This window comes from Sciurus vulgaris, assembly GCF_902686455.1.
Source record: "Sciurus vulgaris genome assembly, chromosome: 7".
Taxonomy (NCBI): domain Eukaryota; kingdom Metazoa; phylum Chordata; class Mammalia; order Rodentia; family Sciuridae; genus Sciurus; species Sciurus vulgaris.
This window is the reverse complement of record NC_136467.1, coordinates 44,173,269-44,196,431: the sequence shown is the minus strand read 5'-3', so window position 1 is coordinate 44,196,431 and position 23,163 is coordinate 44,173,269. Positions and strand designations below refer to the sequence as shown.

The following is a 23,163-nucleotide window of genomic DNA, read 5'->3' as shown; positions in this document are numbered from 1 at the left end:
AACCTATGTTTCCCATTTGCACAGGTTAGGAGACTTACTTCTCTGGATGACGAATCCAGAAAGATGGAGCCTCTTTCTGATACTCATTTAAAAGACGAATCTACAAAGCAATGTATAGGCGTTCTCAAAATATTAGACTTCTTAAATACAGAACTACTTAAAACAGAAACATATTCTAGTAAACAAATACCTTTTTGAGTAAGCTGATCATATTATGATTAGTTATATCTATACCAGTTGAAAGAGTAGGAATATGATTTTCTCTAGAAAGAAAATATAACTCCAAATACTTTGCTGAAAAAAAGCAAAAATATAAAATTTTTATACCATTCATTTACAATGCTTTCTGAAAAAAGTTCTTAACGCATTTTTAAGTGCATATAAAAGAGGTAAAAGATTTTCAAATGATTTAATAAACATACCTAAGCTTATATAAATTTCCTTGGTCATATGTAATGGCGAAAGTGTAAATGTCTGTGCATAGAATTTTAAAATCCGATCCTACAGAAATGAGAAAGATGATTTGCATCTAAGATTCTTACAAGAATTGAGATGAAACATTTTTCACATAGTGAAAACTTACAAAAATAAACACAAAATAAACCATTCAGAAATTTAGGAATATGTACAGGAAAAAGAGCAGAAGTAAAAATGGTAAAAACTAACAGTAAATCAGATAATAAAATATACTGCAATATCTAGGAATAGTAGGTACTGACATTGGAAGGCTGGGGAAAGGAGAAAGGTTATGTTTGATAAAGGAAGGTACAATGGAAAGGTGCCAGTAAACAATGAAACACAGGAGGCAATATTAAATTTTAAAAAATCATGCATTTCCAAATCCAAGATCTGTTTTCTAAATTGCTTACATGAGTAGCTTCTGTAATTACACGTTTAGGATTTTTTTCTTATAACTGTGTCTATTCCCAAGAAAACAAATTTTTTAAATTTAACATTAAGCTCGAAGTAAAAACATGTAACACAAGGTAAAATAATTAAATGAGAAACAGGTGTAATTATAACAGTGCCTGACACTAGTAGGTACTTAAAAATATTAGCTACTATTATTTTAATTATTTTTTATGTTTTTTTAATTAAAAATCATAAATTTACATAGGGCAATGTTGTTTGATTCATTTTTTTTCCCTTCCCCCCACCCCTCCCACCCCTCTTTTCCCTCTATACAGTCCTTCCTTCTTAAATATTATGATGAGATTAATCCTAATAGTAAAATCCAACTTCCCATTAAATAAAAACATAAAGTTGCCTCAGCTATTCTAATCAAATTTTCTAATCAAATAGTCTAGGAGGAAAAATTAATAGTCTTATTTATATCATTTAAGATAATATGAACACAAGAAATACTTGCCCAAGTGACTAATAGTATCTTCTAATATCCTAAAAATTCCTACTCAACTCAGGTTATTAAAAACTTTGGGAAGTCTATTTTCATAGTTATAGCAATTGATAAGTATGTGTAACACTTTTCAACCACTACAGACTTCACTTGGTTACATGTAAGAGTTCTTTTGAATGGGAGATGAAGAAACAGAATCAAATTTAACAATCTGGATCAAGCAAAAATTTTAAATGAAAGAGAAGCCAAACTTTGCTTTCTTCAAAATGATTAATTCTACTGCCATTTTTCCTCCATAACAATTACTTCAATTTTCTTAATAAAACTGACCCTTGCTATATAATAATCTATAAGAGCTAAATAAAACAACTGACCTTACTATGTTTATAAAGTTATTATAAAATTATTAAAATAAAGAAATCTATTCTGCCATAATTCTTTGTGAAGGAAGGGAAAAAATGGCAGGCAAAGTTACAATTGTATTTCTTGTGAGAGAGCCTTTAAATATTAAAGCCTTAAAATGACCCTAAAATATCTTTTTTCTCCCTTGAAGATCTTGTTTTTATAGAAGTCTATGATACCCTCTGGTGTTAGTAAGTTTAAACTGCACCCAAGTAGTAAACATCTTTTTTCTCTGATGAGAATAACAAAGGTGGTTCTCAAACCACTTTTGTTTACCAGTTAATTGTATCATTAATATAATTAAATATTGATGTCATTAAACAGGTAAATGTATTAATATTCCTTATATTTTTCCATACTATTTGTCTACTGTCTGTGCCCTCTACTGGAATGTACATTCCATAAGGGCAAAGATTTGTTCTATCTTGTTCACGGAATATTCCTAGCATCTACACAAGAATGATGCACTGTTATGTTTTAGTTATGTGGTATTGTCCCAAAGCCCATATGTGAGACAATACAAGAAAGTTTAGAGGTGAAATAATTGGGTTGTGAGTTTTAACCTAATCAGTGCATTAATCCCCTGATAGGGATTAACTAAATAGTAACTGCAGGCAGGTGGGGTCTGATTGGAAGAGATGGGTCAGTGGAGACATGTGCCTTTGGGTGTTATATTTTGTTCTTGGAGAGCAGAGCTTGCACATGTGCGTGTGTTTCTCTCTCTCTCTCTCTCTCTCTCTCTCTCTCTCTCTCTCTCTCTCTCTCTCTCTCTCTCTCTCTCTCTCTCTCTCTCTCGGCAGCCCTGCCCTGAGCCAGTTTACTCCAATACACTTTTCTGCCATGCTATTCTGCTACATCTTGGGCCCAGAGCAATAGAGCCAGGCATCTATGGACTGAGACCTCTGAAATTATAACCCCAAATAAACTTTTCCTCCTCTAAAATTGTTTTTGTCAGGTCTTTTTGTCACAGAAGTTGAGAAGTTGACTAAAGCATGTACACTGTAGATATTCAATACAAATTCCTTGAATAAATAGAAAAATGTAGCTCTTATGATAATGCCTTAAACACTATACAAAACACCATACCAATTTTAAAACCAAAGCTTACTTCAACATATTAGGAAGAAAAAGACCCTCTAATTTAAAAAATCTAATCTGTATTTAATCATGATGCTTGCATTCAAGTCAGGATTTTTTTTATTCACATCACAAACACTATCTGTACAATTATGGCACTTGTCAAGATCAGCTTACTTTTCATCATATAATAACTGTTCCTGAAAAGTTATATGCATATTGATTTTTGCAAAAATCAATCATATCTCTACTGACTCCATAACTATAATTTTAGAGATTTTCTGCATTTGCTTTATGATTCATCTCATTTTATTTTCTAAATTCTAAGCTTTACAATTTTTTGGTTTCTCTTTTTAAGCAGTTAGGCAACCTCCAAATAAACACTTACATGCAGGGAGATAATTATATGAACACTTGAAAATCTACCCTAATTAATCACTTTAAGCTCAAATTTTCATTTATTATGAACACTTAAAATATTTATCTTAATTCAAAAATAATAACAAATACTTGGATATCTTTCACAGGATAAAACGAAATGCACAAGACAACAGGATACTATTTGGCAATACAGTATGACGTTCACCATACTTTGAATCTGATTATTAAATATTAAGTTAATTACTGAAAAAAAATTTATAGCAGTCTGAAAAGCTGAAACCAAAATTCTATAAATATTTGAGTTATCAAAAAAAACTATAACATTCCATTTAGTTCAATAATGGTGGGAAAATGGGAATTTTTAAAAATATTTCTTTTAACTCCTTACACTAAACACAGGATCAGGATCTGAAAGACACAGTGTCAATTTTTCACAGAGAGTAGTCCAATTTTCACAGTTCAGGACATCAGATGGAGGAGCTGAACATAATGTTTGTAAGGCGTCATATCTCACCTATATTTTTTAAAAGAAAAATTTTATTAATAGTTAGCCATTAGAATAATTCCAATTTTTCAAGGCAACATTTAACAAACTGTTGAAAGCCGGAATCTGGATAATTATTTTATAGAGTCATTTATGAGAAAACAATATATTTTTAAAAAATAACTCGAGAATTCATTTTTAAATTAATCACTAACAGGGGAGGGAGGATGTTGTTTTGTCAAAAGAAAATTTGAACACTAACTATACTAGGAGACTTATATCTCATGTCTCAGTGGAACATAAGGAAGGAATCACCAAGGCAATGTTTTCCAATGGCTTCACCCTACAGATTTTCCCCATTTTAGTAAAGCCCCCATGAGTGCTCCTGTAGTTGAGAGCTCTGATTTTAAAACATTTCCCAGATATGTCCCTGATGGCACATTCCCATTCCAGAATATGTGAACAATTCTCACAAAAAAAAAAAAAAAAAATTAATTCAGACTTTTTTCTGCTAGACCATATTTTCTGACCTTCTAACTACTAAGGTAGGAAAAAAAGTAATTCACTAATGGAATGCAAAATTGAATTTCTGTATTTTCACAGAAAGTTTGCTTTGTAATCAGTCTTCTCAAAATCCAATCCGAATTCACTCAAAACAGTATGACCCAAGGGACAGCAGTAGAGGATAGTTGCACTCCAATAATAAACGGAGGAAAGCATCTCTCCCATTCACACTGCAGCTAATGAAGCCCAACATAGCAATTCCAATCTGATCCTCGAAATCTGGTCAATTCCCCACTGAAATAACTGAAGCCTAACGAAGGTGTCAGTGAAGGCAAGGCATCAGAGATAGGAGCCAAGATCTTACTTAGTAAATCAGACATTCAAATCTTTCGAGATAAAAAAGACAGAATACACAAGTATCTGAAAATGTCTATATACTCATATGAAATAACTCCTAAATATACCTTTATTTTTGACAAGTACTAGGGAGAATGTGAAGTTTTAAAAATTAAGAATTAATTTACAGTAAGTAGTAGTCCCTTTTCAACTAATTTTTACAACAAAATACTATTAAGAATTTACTACTTACAGAAACAGAATAAAGGTTAATGAACAAGTATAAATTTCCAAGTAATCCATTTAAACAGAAGAAAGTTAAGATTTATCATATAAAAGTCAAATCTCATTTTCAGTATCTTTTCAAACAAGTTATTTACTAAAATCCAAGAAATAAAACAATGCAAAATGCTGAGGAGAAAAAAATTGTTCCTCTATGAATTTTTAGAAAATTCAGTAGGAGTAAATAATCACACATTTCATTTAAAATGTAAATTTTGGAAAAAATAATTTGTTTCAAAAATTAAAACCAAATGGCAAAAACTCTTAGTTAAAAAAAAAATTACATTCTATTGTATTTCTACCTCAGATTGACTTTCAAATGAAGTAAACATCATAAAAAGCAGTTTATAAAATCTCTTAAAGTATAAACAGACAATTCAATACAATTACTGCTTAAAAATTTTTTTTTCTAATAAACAAGTTGTCAAAGTCTCACATGCAGGAGTTGGGAAGATATTGGTCAAATATAAAACAACTCTAAGATTTCATCTTACTCAAATTAGAATGACTATTATCAAGAACACAAACAATAATAGATGTTGACATGGATATGGGGAAAAAGGCACAACACTTTTACATTGCTGATGGAGTTGCAAATTGGTGCAGCCACTCTGGAAAGCAGTATGGAGAATCCTAAGAAAACTTGGAATGGACCCACCTTTTGACCCAGTTATCCCACTCCTCAGTTTATACTCAAAGGACCTAAAATCAGCAAACTTACAGTAACACAGCCACATCAATGTTGATAACAGCTCAGTTCACAATAGCTAGATTGTGGAACCAACCTAGATGCCCTACAATAGATGAATGGAAAAAGAAATTCTGGTATATGTACACAATGGAATACTATTCAGCCATAAATAATAATAATATTATGGCATTTACAAATAAATGGATGGAATTGGAGAATATCATGCTAAGTGAAATAAGTCAAGCCCAAAAAACCAAAGGCTGAATGTTTTCCCTGGTAAGTGGAGAATGATATATAATGGGGGCCAAGGGGCGGGGTTGGGGAATGAGAGAATAATGGGGGAACTTTAGAATATGTAGAAGGAAATGAAAGGGAGAAGGGTATGAAAAATAGTGGAATGAGACAGACATCTTTACCCTATGTACATGTATGATTACACAAATGTTATGAATCTACATTGTTTACAACCATAGAAAAGAAATGATATACCCCATTTGTGTACAATGAATCAAAATGCAATCTGTAAAAAACTGAAAGCTAAATAAAAAAAAAATATATATATAAAATAAGTTCAAGAAATTTATCATACAACATGGTGAATACATAATGTTTCCTTGAAAATCAATAAGCGGATTTTAATTTTTCTCACCAAAACAATGATAATACATACATTAATTAGTTCAATTTATTCACTGCTCAATCTATATGTATTTTAAAACATGTCACACATGATAAATATACAATTTATCTATTAAATTTTTTAAAATGTTTACTCACATTTTCTAGAAATAGAAAAATCATTAAATGAATTTTTTTCTAAGAAATAAATAACTAAAATATTGCATACAAAGCAATACTGAATGAACAATTTTAGGACATTATTCATAACTTCATTTCTTAACAATAAAAGCTATAAAGAAAAAAAAATTTTTCTCTAACAAACCATGACAATTCTCTGAAGAACATCTCCCTTATTCCATGACCTTTCATTCCAAAATTGAAGTTTACCAGGGATATTAGCTTAGGATTGAACATAATAATAAATAAAGACCCAGCCTCAAGTGAAACAACCCATTGCTGATTGTACTCTAGTATATATCACAAATACATGGTATTTGACTAAATTTGACAGTTGTCCTTAAAACTTACCTCTTTGGGTTGCCCAGGATCCAATTGATCTAAAATCAATTGTAATTTTCCTTGACAAAATTTGTAACTCTGTAACACAATTGACAGAACATATGTATTTCAAAGACATTCAGAACTACTGCTATAAATGATTATGCTAATATAATTTCAAGCACAGTATGAATTCTGAACAAGAGAAGAGGATGATCTATTTTGATTTGGCAGCAAACTTAGAATCTTGTTTGCCAAGGTTTTAAAAGAGAATTGAATGTCCCAGTAGAACAGTGTACCTTCAAGTACACGACAATTATTATTTGATGAGCAACTGCAACATGTAGAATATTATGACTCAAAGGCATAACCAGAATGTTGTGTCCCCAAAACTATGAGATGAATGAAATAGAAAAATAAAACCACAGGAGTAAAAAGGCACAAATAGTACCATAGGTGTAACTAAAACCCTGTTTGATGTTTTTATTCCCATTCTTTACTATACTTTTTCTTACCTTTTTTCCACAGTTCTTTTGTGAAAAAAGTTCCTGAAGTAAAAATCTACATTTAGAAAAAAGTTCATAGAATATAACTGTTTTGAAAGAGAAACTTTTTTCCCACCAAAGACAATTTAAACATGCATATTAAAAGATCAACCAAAAATAATGGAAATAATATTAACGACTGCAATTTATTATCTACTATATACCGCAATTTACAAAGTCTCTGAAATATGAGAAATGTGAAAACCAAAGAGGTTAAATCACTTCTCCAAGTTACAAAATTATCAAAAGGCACATTCCCACCCATATTAGGACCTTCTCTCTTCATTATCTGTGCTTTCCTGAGGTGCTCTCATTCAGTTCTTGGACTTTAAATAGTTCATAATGATGCATAACTTTTGGCTGGGGTGTATGTGAGTGATACAGTGCTTGCCTAAGATGTGTGAGTCCCTGGGTTCAATCTCCATAACCACAAGAAAATAAAGCACAAACTTTAATGCTTTTCTAGTTGGAATAAATAGCCTCAATCTACTTATCCCTTCAGTTATCTTCTTAAACATAATACAAACTTCTCCTTAAAACTATTTTTAAGCAATGAAATAATTTTTATTACATGAGACATCAAAATGAGTCCAATACCTGTCTTAAAGGTGACCTATGTTAAAATTCTCTTTTTTGTATTATTGTTTATAAGTGGACAGACATAAATATATAATTGTTTTTATGGCAATTAACTTGGACATGCAGGCAACATGTTCACCTGAGTATATACCTATCAGACTTTCAGTTGTTTTAAATATTTCTTCTGTTGTATACATTGTCTGTCAGATGCAGGTTACATAGGCTGCAAATAGAAAATTCACTCTGGTTTTTTACAGATATTTTGTAATCAGTTACTTTGTTACAACACATACTGAAAAATATTCACTTTGTTCAATTACTACACTTTAGATTTTTAAAAAATTAAATCACTTTCAAAATTAACTATACTCCAGAAATTTCTTCTATTTTAAATGTTTGGTTTGTAAACTATGGAAGCCTTTAAACATATAACTGGTCAAAAAAAGATATCTTTTGTTGTTGTCCAAATAATACCAGTATGAAAAACAAAAAAGGTAAATATGTAAATATTAAGTCTAATGATAACTCATGCTTTAATATGTCTAACTGTACAATGACTTCTTTCTTTTTTTCTTTTTTTGGATACCAGGGATTGAACTGAAGGGCCCTTTAACAAACTAAGTCACATTCCCAGACCTTTTTTATATTTTTGTTTAGAGACAGAGTCTCACTGAGTTGCTTAGGGCCTTGCCAAGTTGCTGAGGCTGGTTTTGAACTCAATCTTCCCTTCTTTCCTATTCTTAAAAAAGACAAGACCACCTAATGCTGATGACAATGACAGCAAATACTATTATAAGGGCTTAATACATGATAGGTACTGCCCAAAATGATTTCCATTAAATAATTCTCAGAGCAACCCTATCAAGTGTGGCAAAGAACAAGGTGAATAGACTTTGGAGGGAGAGAAACCAGTTCTAAATTCAAGATCCATTCCTAACTTAGCAATTCAAAGTTTAGGCAAATTACTTACCTATTATAAGCCTTACTTTTTCCTGCAAAGTGAACTAGTAACTCCTATAATAAATATGAAGAGAAGCACAGGGACCAGTATATGGCAGTAGCCTCAAAAACATATAGATAGTATAGCCACTTCTAACCTTCAAGCACTGTTTTCAGGTTTAACCACCATACCAAATCCACTGCTCCACCACAACTATGATATAAATCACTCTCTCTCTCTCTGCTATTCTTAAATATCCTCCAACATGTACTAATAATCTTCTGTTTTTCAAAAACTGGATCAAAAAATTTATAAACATTCAAATTGCAGTTTTTAAAATAATAATGAAATAAGGCCTATTCTATTCACAAAATACAAGTGGTATCAAAATAGAAACATCAAAATTATGAATACAATGTTATTCATAGAAAGATTCAGACTTTTTTTTTAAGTCCAGAGCATGTAACAATTTTGAAGGCACCAATGAGAACGTCAGTATTTAATGGAATTGTTACCACACACAGACTAGGTCAGCTCACTGCAGCATGGAAACCAATGCAGAAAGGCAAGGGATGGAGAGAAATAATTATGATAAGCTGGCTGACTCATCCTAAAGTGCTAACTTCAGGGTAGCTAATTTAGGGAAAGCTTATAAGAGACATGGGGGGATCATAGACTACTGGGTGCCTTCTCATAGGTGGAGGTCTATGGCCAAATAATGCATATGATTCTAATGACCTACTCATGAGATGCCTTTCATTGCAAATCTCAAGAACAAATATCCTTATTTCCTCATGCTATTCTTGTCACTGATAAGTTTGCTCACACACAGTTCCTGAACATATTATACAATGTACAGGTTAGATAGGGTAGCTGCCCAGAGGCCCTCTTGTTGATCACCAAACTCATGAGAATAAAAGAAAACACAGTTCGCCTGATTATTGGGGAAGACAGGGTCATGTCAAACTAAATAGAGAGTCAGGCATGAGTTCTGGTCTCAATTCTTGATTTCAGAATGAATGACTATTTTATTTTCAAAGTCCTTTCCAATTCTGAACATATTCACTCAGCCTCTTTTTGATCAATTACTCTAAGTAAAGGTACACCCAAATATCTCAAGAGTTTGCCCACACTGAAAGAGCTTTTCAGGATGTTCTAGCACTCATACACTTCTTTCCAAAAGTCAAGGCATCCCAAGCCTTCTTGATGGGCAGAACTCACTTTCAATCCAATTAGTCCCTTCTGAAACAGTCATCTCCATAGGGCAGACACTGAAAACTCATATATAAACCTAAGGACATCCCAAACAAAGTCAGAGAAACTTAAAGCATGATGTCTTAAGAATCAAAACAAAACAAAATAAAAGGTAAGAATCTATTCTGAAATGATGACTACTTCCTCCACAGCTTTATATTTCTTCAAAAACCTATGATTCTAACAACTAGAAATAATTTAATAATTGGGAACTAACAACAGCTTAACTCCTAGCTACTCAATCAAGCTTATTTAGATCTAAATACAGAAACACTACATTTTTTCTTCATTTGTGGTTCAATGTCAATGTGGTCAATGGTTCATTCAAATAAGTTAGCACATCATACTAAGAACCTGAGTTACAAAGTTGGGTTTCCTCTGTCTTTCAATTCCAGAAAATTCTTGATCTGAAGAAGCAGCTTAGCAAATCTATTAAACCAATCATCTGATTGCATTAAACTAACATCTCTATACCCACACTTTTCCAATTAATCCATTAGCAAGAAATGATTAGGGCATTGAAGAAAATGCACAATCTTGTCATGTCTTGCATCACATCCCATAATCAACCTGACTTGTAAAGTTCACAACTCAGCACATCTCTCCTGCTAAGATGCAATGGTGGCTAAGCAAAGCAACTTTTAAGTTCTGCTTCAAATACTGAAAGAATCATTTTTTCCTTCAATCACGCAGTCCCAACTGTTACCAATATAGAAGATTTTTTTCATGTTTCATCCAAACTTCTCAAATCATTTTCTGGAATATGGTTAGGATCTACATTGTAATTATGTCCTTAAGGTAGAGCTAATTAGGTGATAATATTTCACTCCATCAGTCAGGACTCACACTGAGGTCAAACAGACTTTGCAGACAGGGGGACTGAACCCAGGAACTCACACATTCCAGGTAAGCACTTTACCACTGAACTACAAACCCAGTCAGTCAGACTTCTTTTGGCCTGAAAGTCTCTGTGTGGAAGTTTCTGGGACTTGAGCACTAGTCCAGTTTCCCTTGTTTTCTATTAGGGCTAATCTAGCAGTAGGTCTTTCTCTTATTTTTGCTGTGGTCAAATGAGGAGGTGCCTCAGACCCTGGTTAGATAAAATGTAATATCTCAAATATTTTGACACTAAAAAAGTCTAATGTTTTAAAGGCAAGAATTCACAATAATCATCATTTCAGAAAATGTATAAAGGAAATGTTTTATCTCTGTATCACATACATAATTTTAATAAGGATTAATTAAGATGTTTGAACTAAAGCTTAATTTGTTTCAACCCTTATTACTTAAAAAAATCCAAGATAGAGTAATTTTTTTCACCTCATTAAGAATTATCTCAGCCAGGCACAGTGGGTCAGACCTGTAATCCCAGCCTCAGCAAAAGCAAGGCGCTAAACACTCAGTGAGACCTTCTCCCTAGAGAAATACAAAATAGGGCTGGGGATATGGTTCAGTGGTCAAATGCTCCTGAGTTCAATTTCTGGTACCAAAAAAATAATAATTATTATTATTTCAGACATTACACATGACACAACTATTCACAAAACAATTCTGTAAGGTGGTATTTCATAAACTAAATCTTTGCTATTAGGTTATTTTATTGTTTATTTTTCTTCTGGATCTTTAGGTCAGAAAGTATAAAATCTTGCTAATAAGAATTTACTGAAGTTAGGAATTATTCAACAACATTTCCAAATATAAATGAAAAACTGAACAACCCACCTGATTGAATGATGAATCACTATCAGAGCAATTATCTGTGCAGTAACTATTGCTCTTCTCCTTTAGAATTTTTTTCTGCCTCTCCTGACTTCGTATCTCATCTTCTTCAAACTTGTTAATCATAGACTCTACCACTACCATCATAACGTTCTTCAGGGAATGCATCATTTCTTCATACCTTCAAATTCAAAGTAGTTTTAATAAGAGAAAGATTATCAGCAAAAATTAAAAGTCATTTAAGTTAAACTATCTGATTATTATCTCTATAAAAAAGAAAGCTCCTTTAAAGACACAATGCTGAAAACAAAAATCTTAAGTTAATATTTCTTACAGGAAAAAGTAGAACAACAGAAATAAGAGGACAGGAATAAAAACTAATAGGGAATCCAAAAAATGTTATTCCTTAGTTTTTTTTTCCTCTAGTTATATAAACTAACATAACAAAGTCAAGAGAATCTCAGGCAATATATTCCCATGGTATGTGTTCAAATTACTAACAAGAAGATAAACTGTTAACAGCATCTTACCTAAACTCATCTATTTTACACTTCACTTTTATCCCTGGTCTTATTTGTCTCTTTCTCTATCCTACTTTCCTTGCTATTTTTTTCTTCCCTTCTCTCATCTATACTTCATACCTCTAGGCACCCATAGCCTCACCTGATACCTGCTTCAGGACCAATATAAGAGTGTATATATCAGAGGGACAATTCAAATAGAAGCTGGAGAACTCATTAACAGGGATGTTGGGAAAGGGATTTCTGAAGAAGATGGCAACAGTTCAAACTGGTTAACTTGTAAGATTTCTTTCAGCTCTAATTGTCTCAAAATCTTGAAAAAACAACTCACAATAAATTGCTGTATTTTTCAAGTACAACCTCTCAAGCATCCATGTTAATATTAGACTGAGATCCCCAAAAGCCCTGGAAGTAGAATTTTAGATCTAGAAAGAAACATAAAGTCTAGTCTTTTATTTCACAAATGAATAATATGTGACCTGGAACACTGTCATTTCTGTATTAAAAAAAAAAAAAAAAAGACAAAGTTTTTTTTTCTTAATATCTTTTCTTTTATTGTAAACAAATGGGATACATATTGTTTCTCTGTTTGTACACATACCATTTGTGTAACCATACATTTACATACGGTAACAGTGTTTGATTCATTCTGTTATTTCTTCCTACCCCCTCACCTCTCCCATCCCTCTTTTCCCTCTATAAAGTCCTTCCTTCCTCTATTCTTGCCCCCCTGCAACCCCCCATTATGTGTCATCATCCACTTATCAGCGAAATCATTCGTCCTTTGGTTTTTTGAGATTGACTTATCTCACTTAGCATGATATTCTCCAATTTCATCCATTTGCCTACAAATACCATAATTTTATTATTCTTTATGGCTGAGTAATATTCCATGGTATATATACATATATACCACAGTTTCTTTATCCATTCATCTGTTGAAGGGCATCTAGGTTGGTTCCACAATCTGGCTATTGTGAACTGAGCAGCTATGAACATTGATGTGGCTGTATCTCTGTAGTATGCTGATTTTAAGTCCTTTGGGTATAGGCCAAGCAATGGGATAGCTGAGTCAAATGGTCATTCCATCCCAAGTTCTCTAAGGAATCTCCACACTGCTTTCCAGAGTGGCTGCACTAATTTGCAACCCCACCAGCAATGTATGAGTGTACCTTTTTCCCCACATCCTCGCCAACACCTACTGTTGCTTATATTCTTGATAAACGCCATTCTAATTGGAGTGAGATGGAATCTTAGGGTAGTTTTGATTTGCATTTCTCTTATTACTAGAGATGTTGAACAGTTTTTAATATGTCTGTTGATTGCTTGTAGATCTTCTTCTGTGAAGTGTCTGTTCATTTCCCTAACCCATTTGTTGATTGGGTTATTTGTATTCTTGGTGTAGAGTTTTTTGAGTTCTTTATATATTCTGGAAATTAGTGCTCTATCTGAAGTATGAGTGGCAAAGATTTTCTCCCACTCTGTAGGCTCTCTCTTCACATTACTGATAGTTTCCTTTGCTGAGAGAAAGCCTTTTAGTTTGAATCTATACCAGTTATTGATTCTTGCTTTTATTTCTTGTGCTATGGGAGTCCTGTTAAGGAAATCTGATGAAGATTTAGACCTACTTTTTCTTCTATAAGATGCAGGGTCTCTCTCTGGTCTGATTCCAACGTCCTTGATCCATTTTGAGTTGATTTTTGTGCAAGGTGAGAGATAGGGATTTAGTTTCATTCTGTTGCATATGGATTTCCAGTTTTCCAAGCAACAACATTTGTTGAAGAGGCTATCTTTTCTCCATTCCATATTTTTGGCACCTTTTTCTAGTATGAGAAAATTGTATTTATTTGGGTTTGTGTCTGTGTCCTCTGTTCTGTATTACTGATCTACCTGTCTGTTTTGGTACCAATACCATGCCGTTTCTGTTACTGTTGCTTTGTAGTATAGTTGAAGTTCTTGTATTGCAATGCCCCCTGCTTCACTCTTCCTGCTAAGGATTGCTTTAGCTATTCTGGGTTTCTTATTCTTCCAGATGAATTTCATAATTGCTTGCTCTATTTCTGTAAGGTACATCATTGGGATTTTAATTGGAATTGCATTGAATCTGTATAGCACTTTAGGTAGTATGGCCATTTTGACAATATTAATTCTGCCTATCCAAGAATATGGGAGATCTTTCCATCTTCTAAGGTGTTCTTTAATTTCTTTCTTTAGTGTTCTGTAGTTCTCATTGTAGAGGTCTTTAACCTCTTTTGTGAGATTGATTCCCAAGTATTTTATTTTTTTCGATGCTATTGTGAATGGGGTAGTTTTCCTAATTTCTCTTTCTGAAGATTCATCACTTATGTATAAAAATGCATTGGATTTATGAGCATTGATCTTGTAACCTGCTACTTTACTGAATTCACTTATGAGTTCTAAAAGTTTTCTGGTGGAATTTCCTGGTTCCTCTAAATATATAATCATGTCATCAGCAAATAGGGATAGTTTGAGTTCTTCTTTTCCTATTTGTATCCCTTTAATTTCCTTGGTCTGTCTAATTGCTCTGGCTAGGATTTCAAGGACGATGTTGAATAGAAGTGGTGAAAGAGTGCATCCCTGCCTTGTTCCAGTTTTTAGGGGGAATGGTTTCAGTTTTTCACCATTTAGAATGATATTGTCCATAAAGGCACAGATGGCCTTTACAATGTTAAAGAATGTTCCCACTCTCCCTATTTTTTCTAGTGTTTTGAGCATGAAGGGATGCTGTATTTTGTCAAATGCTTTTTCTGCACCTATCGAAATAATCATGTGATTCTTGACTTTAAGTCTGCTGATATGGTGAATTACATTTATTGATTTCCACATGTTGAACCAACCTTGCATCCCTGGGCTAAAGAAACAGCCAAATAAAGGAGAAACCAAGTGTGTCAAAAAACAAAAATGAGCCAAATGACAAATCGTATCTCAATAATACAAATCATATCTCAATAATAACCCTGAATGTTAATGGCCTGAACTTATCAAAGATGTATATAAACACAGTGAATACTAAATTTAAAATTAGAAATTCTGAATTCAATCCTAACTCATGCCCGCCAGTTCCAAAAAAAAAAAAAAAGTCTCAATTTCCTCAGCTATGAAAAGACATTAAATGACTACAATCTGGCTAAACTATTTCAATATAGCATGGCAATAAATAAATGAAAATAAATATCTGAAAAGTTGTTGTAAATATAAAGCACTAGACATGTATTTGTCAATATAATAAGGGAAATACATGAGGAAGATAAGCATTGCAAACAATTTTTTCTTTATAAACTTGGCAGAGTGGTTACTATAACTACATTGGTTAAAGTGAGAACTTTCTCTCATAAGAGCAATAAAGCCAGGCTAGGTTTAACTAAAAAGAATGAATAAAAAGATCAAATAAAATAAAAAAAGCCAGGCTAGGGAAATAGAAACAGATAGAAATAATGGATTGAAACTCTGTTTTGCAGTGCTAGGGTCAAACCCAGGGCCTCGTACATGTTAGACAAGTGCTCCACCAATAAATTCCATCACCAGCCCCCAGTTTTGGGGAAATTATCAGATACATTAATAAGATACTCTTTGCTAATAACCCCATAAGCCCATGTGTGAAAAGCTTGCTTGGTCACCAGTGAAGGCACTATTGGGAGAGGGTGGAACCTTTACAAGGTAGGGCACAGTAGGATGTCTTAGGTCATTAGGGGTAATACCCTTGAAAAGAATGTGGGACCCTGGTCTCTCGCTCTCACTTTTTCTGCTTCCAGCCTTCAGGGGAACGGGCTTCCTCACATGTAATCCCACCATGATGTACTGCCTGAGCACAGCCCCAAAAACAACAGGGCCAATCAACCATGGACTGAAATCTCAAAAATTATAGGCCAAAATAATCCTTTTCTATTTATATAAGCTGATCAATCTCACATACATTTTGTTATAAATAAGGGAAACCTCATTAATCCACATTTTAAATTATATATTACAGAAATTACATATCTATATAAAAATGTATACTTTACATAATATTTAACTAAATACAAATACATATTTAATATATATTTAACAATATATGTATATAATATTGAGTTATTAGCAAATTTATATAATATATATTTCTAAACTAGCAGAAATCATGAGAAACACAAAAATAATCAAAGTAGATGGGAATAGATTAAGAATAATAAGGGAAGGGGTATGGGGGCCAGGGGTGACATACAGAAGAGAACTACAATGGAGGTTAAGAGTCCAGGGAATTTACTAGTTAAAGGTAAAGGGATCTAAAATGCAAAATGGAGTACTGAAACACTAATAAACTATACTTATGTATAGGATAACTGAGACAAAAGACCCAGTTTCCCCCTCTTAAGATTCTGGGCAGCAATAAAGAAGGAAACAAAACAATGCCCTGGTGGTCATCAATATCTATCCACCAAGAGTTGTTCTCTCCTTCCACAATAATTGAACTATAGTTAAAATTACACTGACCAGGCTTCTTTACAGTTAGGTCTGGTTGTCTGAATATAAAGTTCCTGTCCTTTAAAATTCTGTGATTTAATGAAGAAATATAAAACTAAATCTCAATAATACAGAGTAAGATTAGGGTAATTAAAATCCATAATAAAACTGAAATTTGGATCTAGATATAAATGTTTTCAACATATCTTCTTTAAAGACAAACAAATTCTTCTGGAATTAATATCAACAAAAATGGCCACAGGGAAAAAGAGTAATAATTTTTTAATTAATTTCTTATAAAAAAAAAAAAAAAAAACCCTAGAGCAGAGACCCTCAAAATCAAGAGTTAAATGAACTAGAGTTCAACGGGAGCCACTGCAGCTTTGGAAAAGCTAAGGAAAACCAGATCCAGGATAGACTATAGATACCACTGAGTAAATACCCTTAATGCTTCAAAAACTATTAAAATAAGGTCTACAGAAAGAAAAAGCTCCCAAGTAAAAAAGCACACCAATCAACAAAAAATACTACGAAGTGAACAGTTCTACTCATTATATGAGTAGTATATGACAGGGCCTACAAATGAATTCTTCCATGTGCAAACAACTATTTAAAAAGCAAATATCAAAATGTTTAATTAGGAAAATACTCTGTAATTATTACAGTAAAAATGTTGTTAATAGATGCACTGTTGCCACATTAGCCCTAAGTAATTGCTAAAGAATCACAAAAAATTGAAAGAAAATAATACTCTGTACAATTTAAAGTCTTTCATCCATGGTTCATAAAGCAGAAGACAAACATTCATAAAGTCATTTAAAATATTTGTAAGGTAGTTATTATTGTTTTAATTTTTACACAAGGGTAAACTAAAACACAAGAAAATTAAATAGCTTATCCAGATATAAAAAAGTAATTTCCTAATAGTATCATATAAAACTTTGCTCTTATCATTAAAATACCTTCATTATCTAATAAAGTATTTTAGTGTTCCTTTTAGAATAAGTTTAATAACACTGCTAACAACAAACTACTAGGAATTATAATATCCAAAGACAGAAATAAATCCATTTTTGTTTTTCTCCAAATCAAGAAATAAGAAACCTTAATCTCTATGGCTTTACTTGATATATATTAGAAGGATGAACTTATTAAATTTATTAATAGCTATATACTATTACTTTGTTCAAGAAATAATATATTTATTTAAACAATAAAATCAGTTGTTACAAAGAGGAAGAGATCTTGTCCAAAGTTATTTTTTAAAGTTTATCTAAAAATAAGTCAGATTTGGGCTGGGGTCATAGCTCACTGCTAAAGTGCTTGCCTAGCACATGTGAGGCACTGAGCTCAATCCTCAGCACCACATAAAAATAAATTAATTAAATAAAGGTATTGTATCCATCTACAACTAAAAATATTTTAAAAAAAGAAAAGAAATTGTAAAAAAATAAGTCAGACTTAAAGCTTTAAAATGAAGTAGATATATAAGCTCAAGTACATATGCAAATATCTCTGATACTACAGTGGGCAAAATATGTCCTATGGACCTAACCTGACTTTTCACTTAGTTTTGAAAATAAAATTTTACAGGCACACATGCACATTCTTTCATTTATATATTATCTATGGCTATTTTCATACTAGAACAGTTGGCAAGTCCTAAAATAATTATTAGATGGCCCAACCCCTGTCGTAAGATATGATGGAATAACAAAATAAAATTAACCTGGGTCCCTAGATGAATCCCTTGAGCAGATCCACCTACCCACCCTGTACTCATATATGTCTGAACTATCACATAAAAGAAAAAACTACCCTCTTTGAACCACTGTACTTTGGCATCTCTTTGTAAGAGCTGTTAAATGCATATTCTTTAATTTCCATGTAACATTTTGTATGTATCATGGTACTAACCACACTGCATTGAAACTACTTAAGTTTCCACTACAGTGTAATATCGAATTCCCCATTATGTTATGGATTATGAAAGGAAAGAAAACATCTTATTCATCTTTATAGCTCCAGGGTCTAACATATAACATATAGTTGTTACTCATTAAGTATGTGATAAATCTATGACTGATAAAGGGAAAGAAAAAAGAATGTATTGTTGAATCCAGAATTATTTCCAACATCAGTGTATTAGTCTGTTTTTCTCTATGATAACAATACCTGAGGTTGGGTACTTTGTAAAGAAAAGAAGCTTATTTATCTTACAATTTTGGAGGTTCAAGATCTTTGGCAGAGGCTTCTGCTTTACTCTGATAAATATCTCTTGGTGGATGGCACCACAATGGTCAGAGTACATGCAACAGGAATCATACAGTAAGAAAGAAAGCAGAGAGTTGAGAGGGGCCAGTCTTGCTCTTCTATGACAACCTCTCCCTCTCCCTAGAACTAAATTGGGTCCCATGAAAACCTCCTCACTCCCTTCTGAAGGCGTATCCAAAATGATCTAATTACCCTGCAACTAAACCCCACTTCTTAAAGGTTCTACCACCCTCTTAATACTGCCCCATTGGTGACAAAGGTTCCAACACCACTGGGAGACACACTACCTCTAAACCATAGTAATCCATAACATACAACTGATTATTCTGGCAAAAGACACTTTCATTATTTCCTTCAACAAATACCAATTAAGCACCTAGAATGTACCAGTCATTATCTAAGCATTAGGTTACAGAAACAAAAGATAAAATTATCTTTGTAAAGCTTAGATTAAGAAGCACATTTAATCCTTTATAAAAACAGAGTCAAAAAAGCTCAAAGGAAAATTAAGGAGAGTGAGAAAGAAAGAAACGGGAAAAATATTGGTTTATGCAGAGAGGTGACTGAAGGGCTCTGAAAAGAAGACACTGAACATTAAGACCCCAAAAATGTGAAGGAGCAAGTCAAAAATATTTAGGGAAGGGCAATCTAGGTAACAGAAGCAGCAAGAGTGCAAACTGCTAAGGGATGGCCCAGTTGGCTTGCTTAAAAGTAAGATGAGATGGCAAGGAGGGAACATATGGTAAGAAATGAGAAAGGTGAAGGAGGAGGCTCATGGTGGGTCTGGTGGCCTACAGAAAGAACTCTGCATTGTATTCTGAGGAAAATGGGAAACCTTTAGAGAGTTTTGAATGAGAGAGTGTCACACTCTGATTCATTATTTTAAAGCATCATTTTGGCCACTATAAGGTGCTATGTGGGAAACAGACAGGGGTAGGGGGTAGGGTTAGTGATGTTATCTCAAAGCCAGTTGAAAGAAAGGTTATTTTAAAATATTACCATGGGCCGGGCACAGTGGCACATGTCTATAATCCCAGCGGCTCGGGAGGCTGAGGCAGGAACATCTTAAATTCAAAACCAGACTCAGCAAAAGTGAGGTACAAAGCACTTAGTGAGACCCTGTCTCTAAATAAAATAAAAAATAGGGCTGGGGATGTGGCTCAGTGGTCAAGTGTCCCTGAGTTCAATCCTCGGTACCTAAAAATAACAAAACAAACAAAAAAACAAAACAAAACAAAACAAAAAAAAATATATATATATATAATATATAAAAAACCACAGGCATACTCACTCTTTAGATTCCTGAGTTCTTTTAGTAACATGCTGTACAACTGTGTCATAGCCAGATTCCTCACTCTGATTTTGTTCAGATGTGCATTTTTCCATTTCTTCTTCAATCATAGACCCCAAAGTGTTGCATATGTGCTGTCTAAGGTATTTCACAAAGTCATAGCTGAAAGAAATATTTTTTTAAAAAATTCAACATATTGTTTATTTATTAATCATAGAAAAAAATATGAATCAAGTCTATAACATATTCAGATTTCTTACCTTAAACTAGAATTTAATTGATCATTATAAATCATTAAACTCATCTAGAATTTTTTTTTTGCTTTGTTTTTATCTGAGATACTTGGCAAACTTCATCATTTAAAGATGACCATGGGGAGAGGAGGTAGTGTCACAGAAGGAAAAGCAAATCTTAGAGGCATCCCAACCCTTAGTGGGTTTAGAGTCTCCTAATTTCTTTTTTTATGCTCCTGTCTTTGACATGTGATGCTGAAGAGAAGGTAAAGCAGCTGTTGGATAATCATTCAGGCTGATAAAAAAAACCTCACTAGAAAACAGTAATTATGAAAGAATAAATAGGAAAAGGTAAAGCTCCCATTACTAAAACAGAGAGTTTTTGTGTACATTTTAAAAGTGGTAACTGACCTAAATAGCACCTAAAAAGTTTTTGTCTGTGTTTATGGATAGAAGAATCCCACATAGTTCAATATGCTGGACATTTTTCTCCATATAGTTAGGTTGACACTAATATTAAAATTAGTTTGTAAATACAAACAATCTAGAAAATATGAGAAAGCAAAAGTTCTACAAAGTAAATAATTATTTTATGAAACATTTACTGAAAATAAAAGGCAATAAGTATGATTAATATCATGATTTTAGAAGTGTTAACATTTCTACACTCTCAAATGACAAAGCTAATTTAGAATGGGTCAATTTTGTAAATGTCATATATTCAAGATATGTAGCTAAATAAGAGCCTCATATATATGTAGTTCAGAAGATCAAGGAGATCCTGAATAATTTACCTCATACCTTTATGAGCCCATTATGGTATCCAACATATAGTTTTCAGTCTATTTATTAAATTACTGAATCTCATAAAAAACAGCCACCTTAGCAAAACAACAAAAGGATTTCATCTTCCCACTGTTTTTGATTGAGATTCTCTATTTTACTCAATTCTGACTACCTCTAAACATATTGCTGCTCCCTGGAACACCATGGCAGCCTCAGTACTATAAGTGGCAGGCCTGCCAGAAGTCCTTCAGGCCTTAATAATAAAGTAGAGATACTTGACACGAAGCTATGTGGTGTCACAGTAAAAGTGTGGGGTTAAAAAGGCCTGCACATCAGGTCCAGCTCTAGCACAAGCCAAATCTATCATCTTACCTACTCACTCACAAACCACCTGCTCTCCAGACTTACATATTTCTGCTAATGGCACCATCGTTCAAACAGACAACTGTGTATAGTCTCAGTTTTAATAACAATCTTCTCCATTGTATCTTATATCCAATTAGTTAGCAATTTATAGCAAGTTCCTATAAATTCTTCCTCTATAACTTCTCTCTCTTCCCACTGCAGTATCCAAAAAGCTAATGAAAACACCAGTTGTGGGGTCCCACTCTCAGCTTTTGATTCAGTAGAAAGAGGGTAGAACAGGTTACAGGCTGGTTCTCAGGCTGATGCTGCTGCTCTGAGGAAGATAATTTAAGACCACCTATCTAGACAGAGCCTACATTCAAACAGCTAGTAAACTATCTTAAAGTTCTTGGAACTTCAATTAGAAAACTTCTACTAAAAGAAATAGTACTGACCTAAAACATTGGGGAATATTGGTTGCATTACACTTAAAATATTTAAAATATTTAGGATTATTTTATGGTCCTCTATATTAATTTTTTTCAATTAACAGACCAGAATCAATCCCAATATTTTAGAGCACAGGGGTCCTGCTGCTGGAGTTTTAGGAATCATAGTTTTTAATTTCAGCTATCAGGGGCTGTACAGATTATACATCCTCTCTAGGCTTCATTTTTTTTCCTTTTACAAAATGAAAAGAACCTATTTTGGAAACTATTATAAAAAAAATTCTAGATAATATATGCTCTGCATCTAACAAAGGACCTCACTTAAATTTAACAAACAATAAGTTTTAGCTACTATCATTCTCATATTATTTAAGACACATTTGCCACTGATATAAAATCCCTCTGAGATCCCATCTATCATAACAGATTTATGTCCCATTCATCACCACATATATCCAACCCTCCCTTTTTTCTATTCTCAATACCGCTGATATAACACTCACCTTCACCACTTAATGTTTTACTACCAGTCTTCCTTCAGTAGGATCGTCTTCTACAACCTAAAATACTACCTCCTCAAAGCCTTTGTTTCCAAAAACCTGGTAATTTTTTTTGCCCTCAAGCCCCTAAAGTACTTTGTCCCTCTCTATTTAGAATTCAAAATATTCTGTCTTGTATGTACTTATATTGTCTGCTTTATTATTTGTTGGGTTTAGACCCTATACATTCAGGATTTTTTTCTTTAACACCTAATAACTACATATTTGTGGTACTGAAATAGTGCAGTATGCTATTTTAATATATGCATATAATGTGTTCTGATCAGAGTACTTACATGAACACTTTTATATTCTTTATATATTTGACAGAAGGATAAATCCACGTGTTTGTGTATCACCTGCAATTGTAGGACCCCCAAAAAGGAGACCCCAACTCTGTCCCTCGGATCGACGGCAACCCCAATCAACCGCAGGAGGCATCACTTGATGCAAACCGCAAGAGGTGTTTATTCCACCGCACTGGGACCCAACTCGTGACTCATGCAGGAGTCGAGGAGTCGAGTCCCTAGCAGAAAATCTTACAAGTTTATAAAGGCAGAAACCACACATCGGGAGGGGTCGCACATGAAAGGG

General features: G+C 33.2%; 1 protein-coding gene across 1 annotated transcript in view; it reads right to left on the bottom strand.

Moving 5' to 3' along the window:
* TBC1D32 (TBC1 domain family member 32) overlaps window positions 1-23,163 on the bottom strand; it is a 217,983-nt gene that overhangs the window by 182,753 nt on the left and 12,067 nt on the right. The window contains 7 exon segments of the mRNA XM_079146273.1: window positions 39-100; window positions 191-294; window positions 423-501; window positions 3,606-3,731; window positions 6,664-6,732; window positions 11,674-11,851; window positions 20,218-20,379. Of these exon segments, the coding sequence (XP_079002399.1) occupies window positions 39-100; window positions 191-294; window positions 423-501; window positions 3,606-3,731; window positions 6,664-6,732; window positions 11,674-11,851; window positions 20,218-20,379 (780 nt within the window).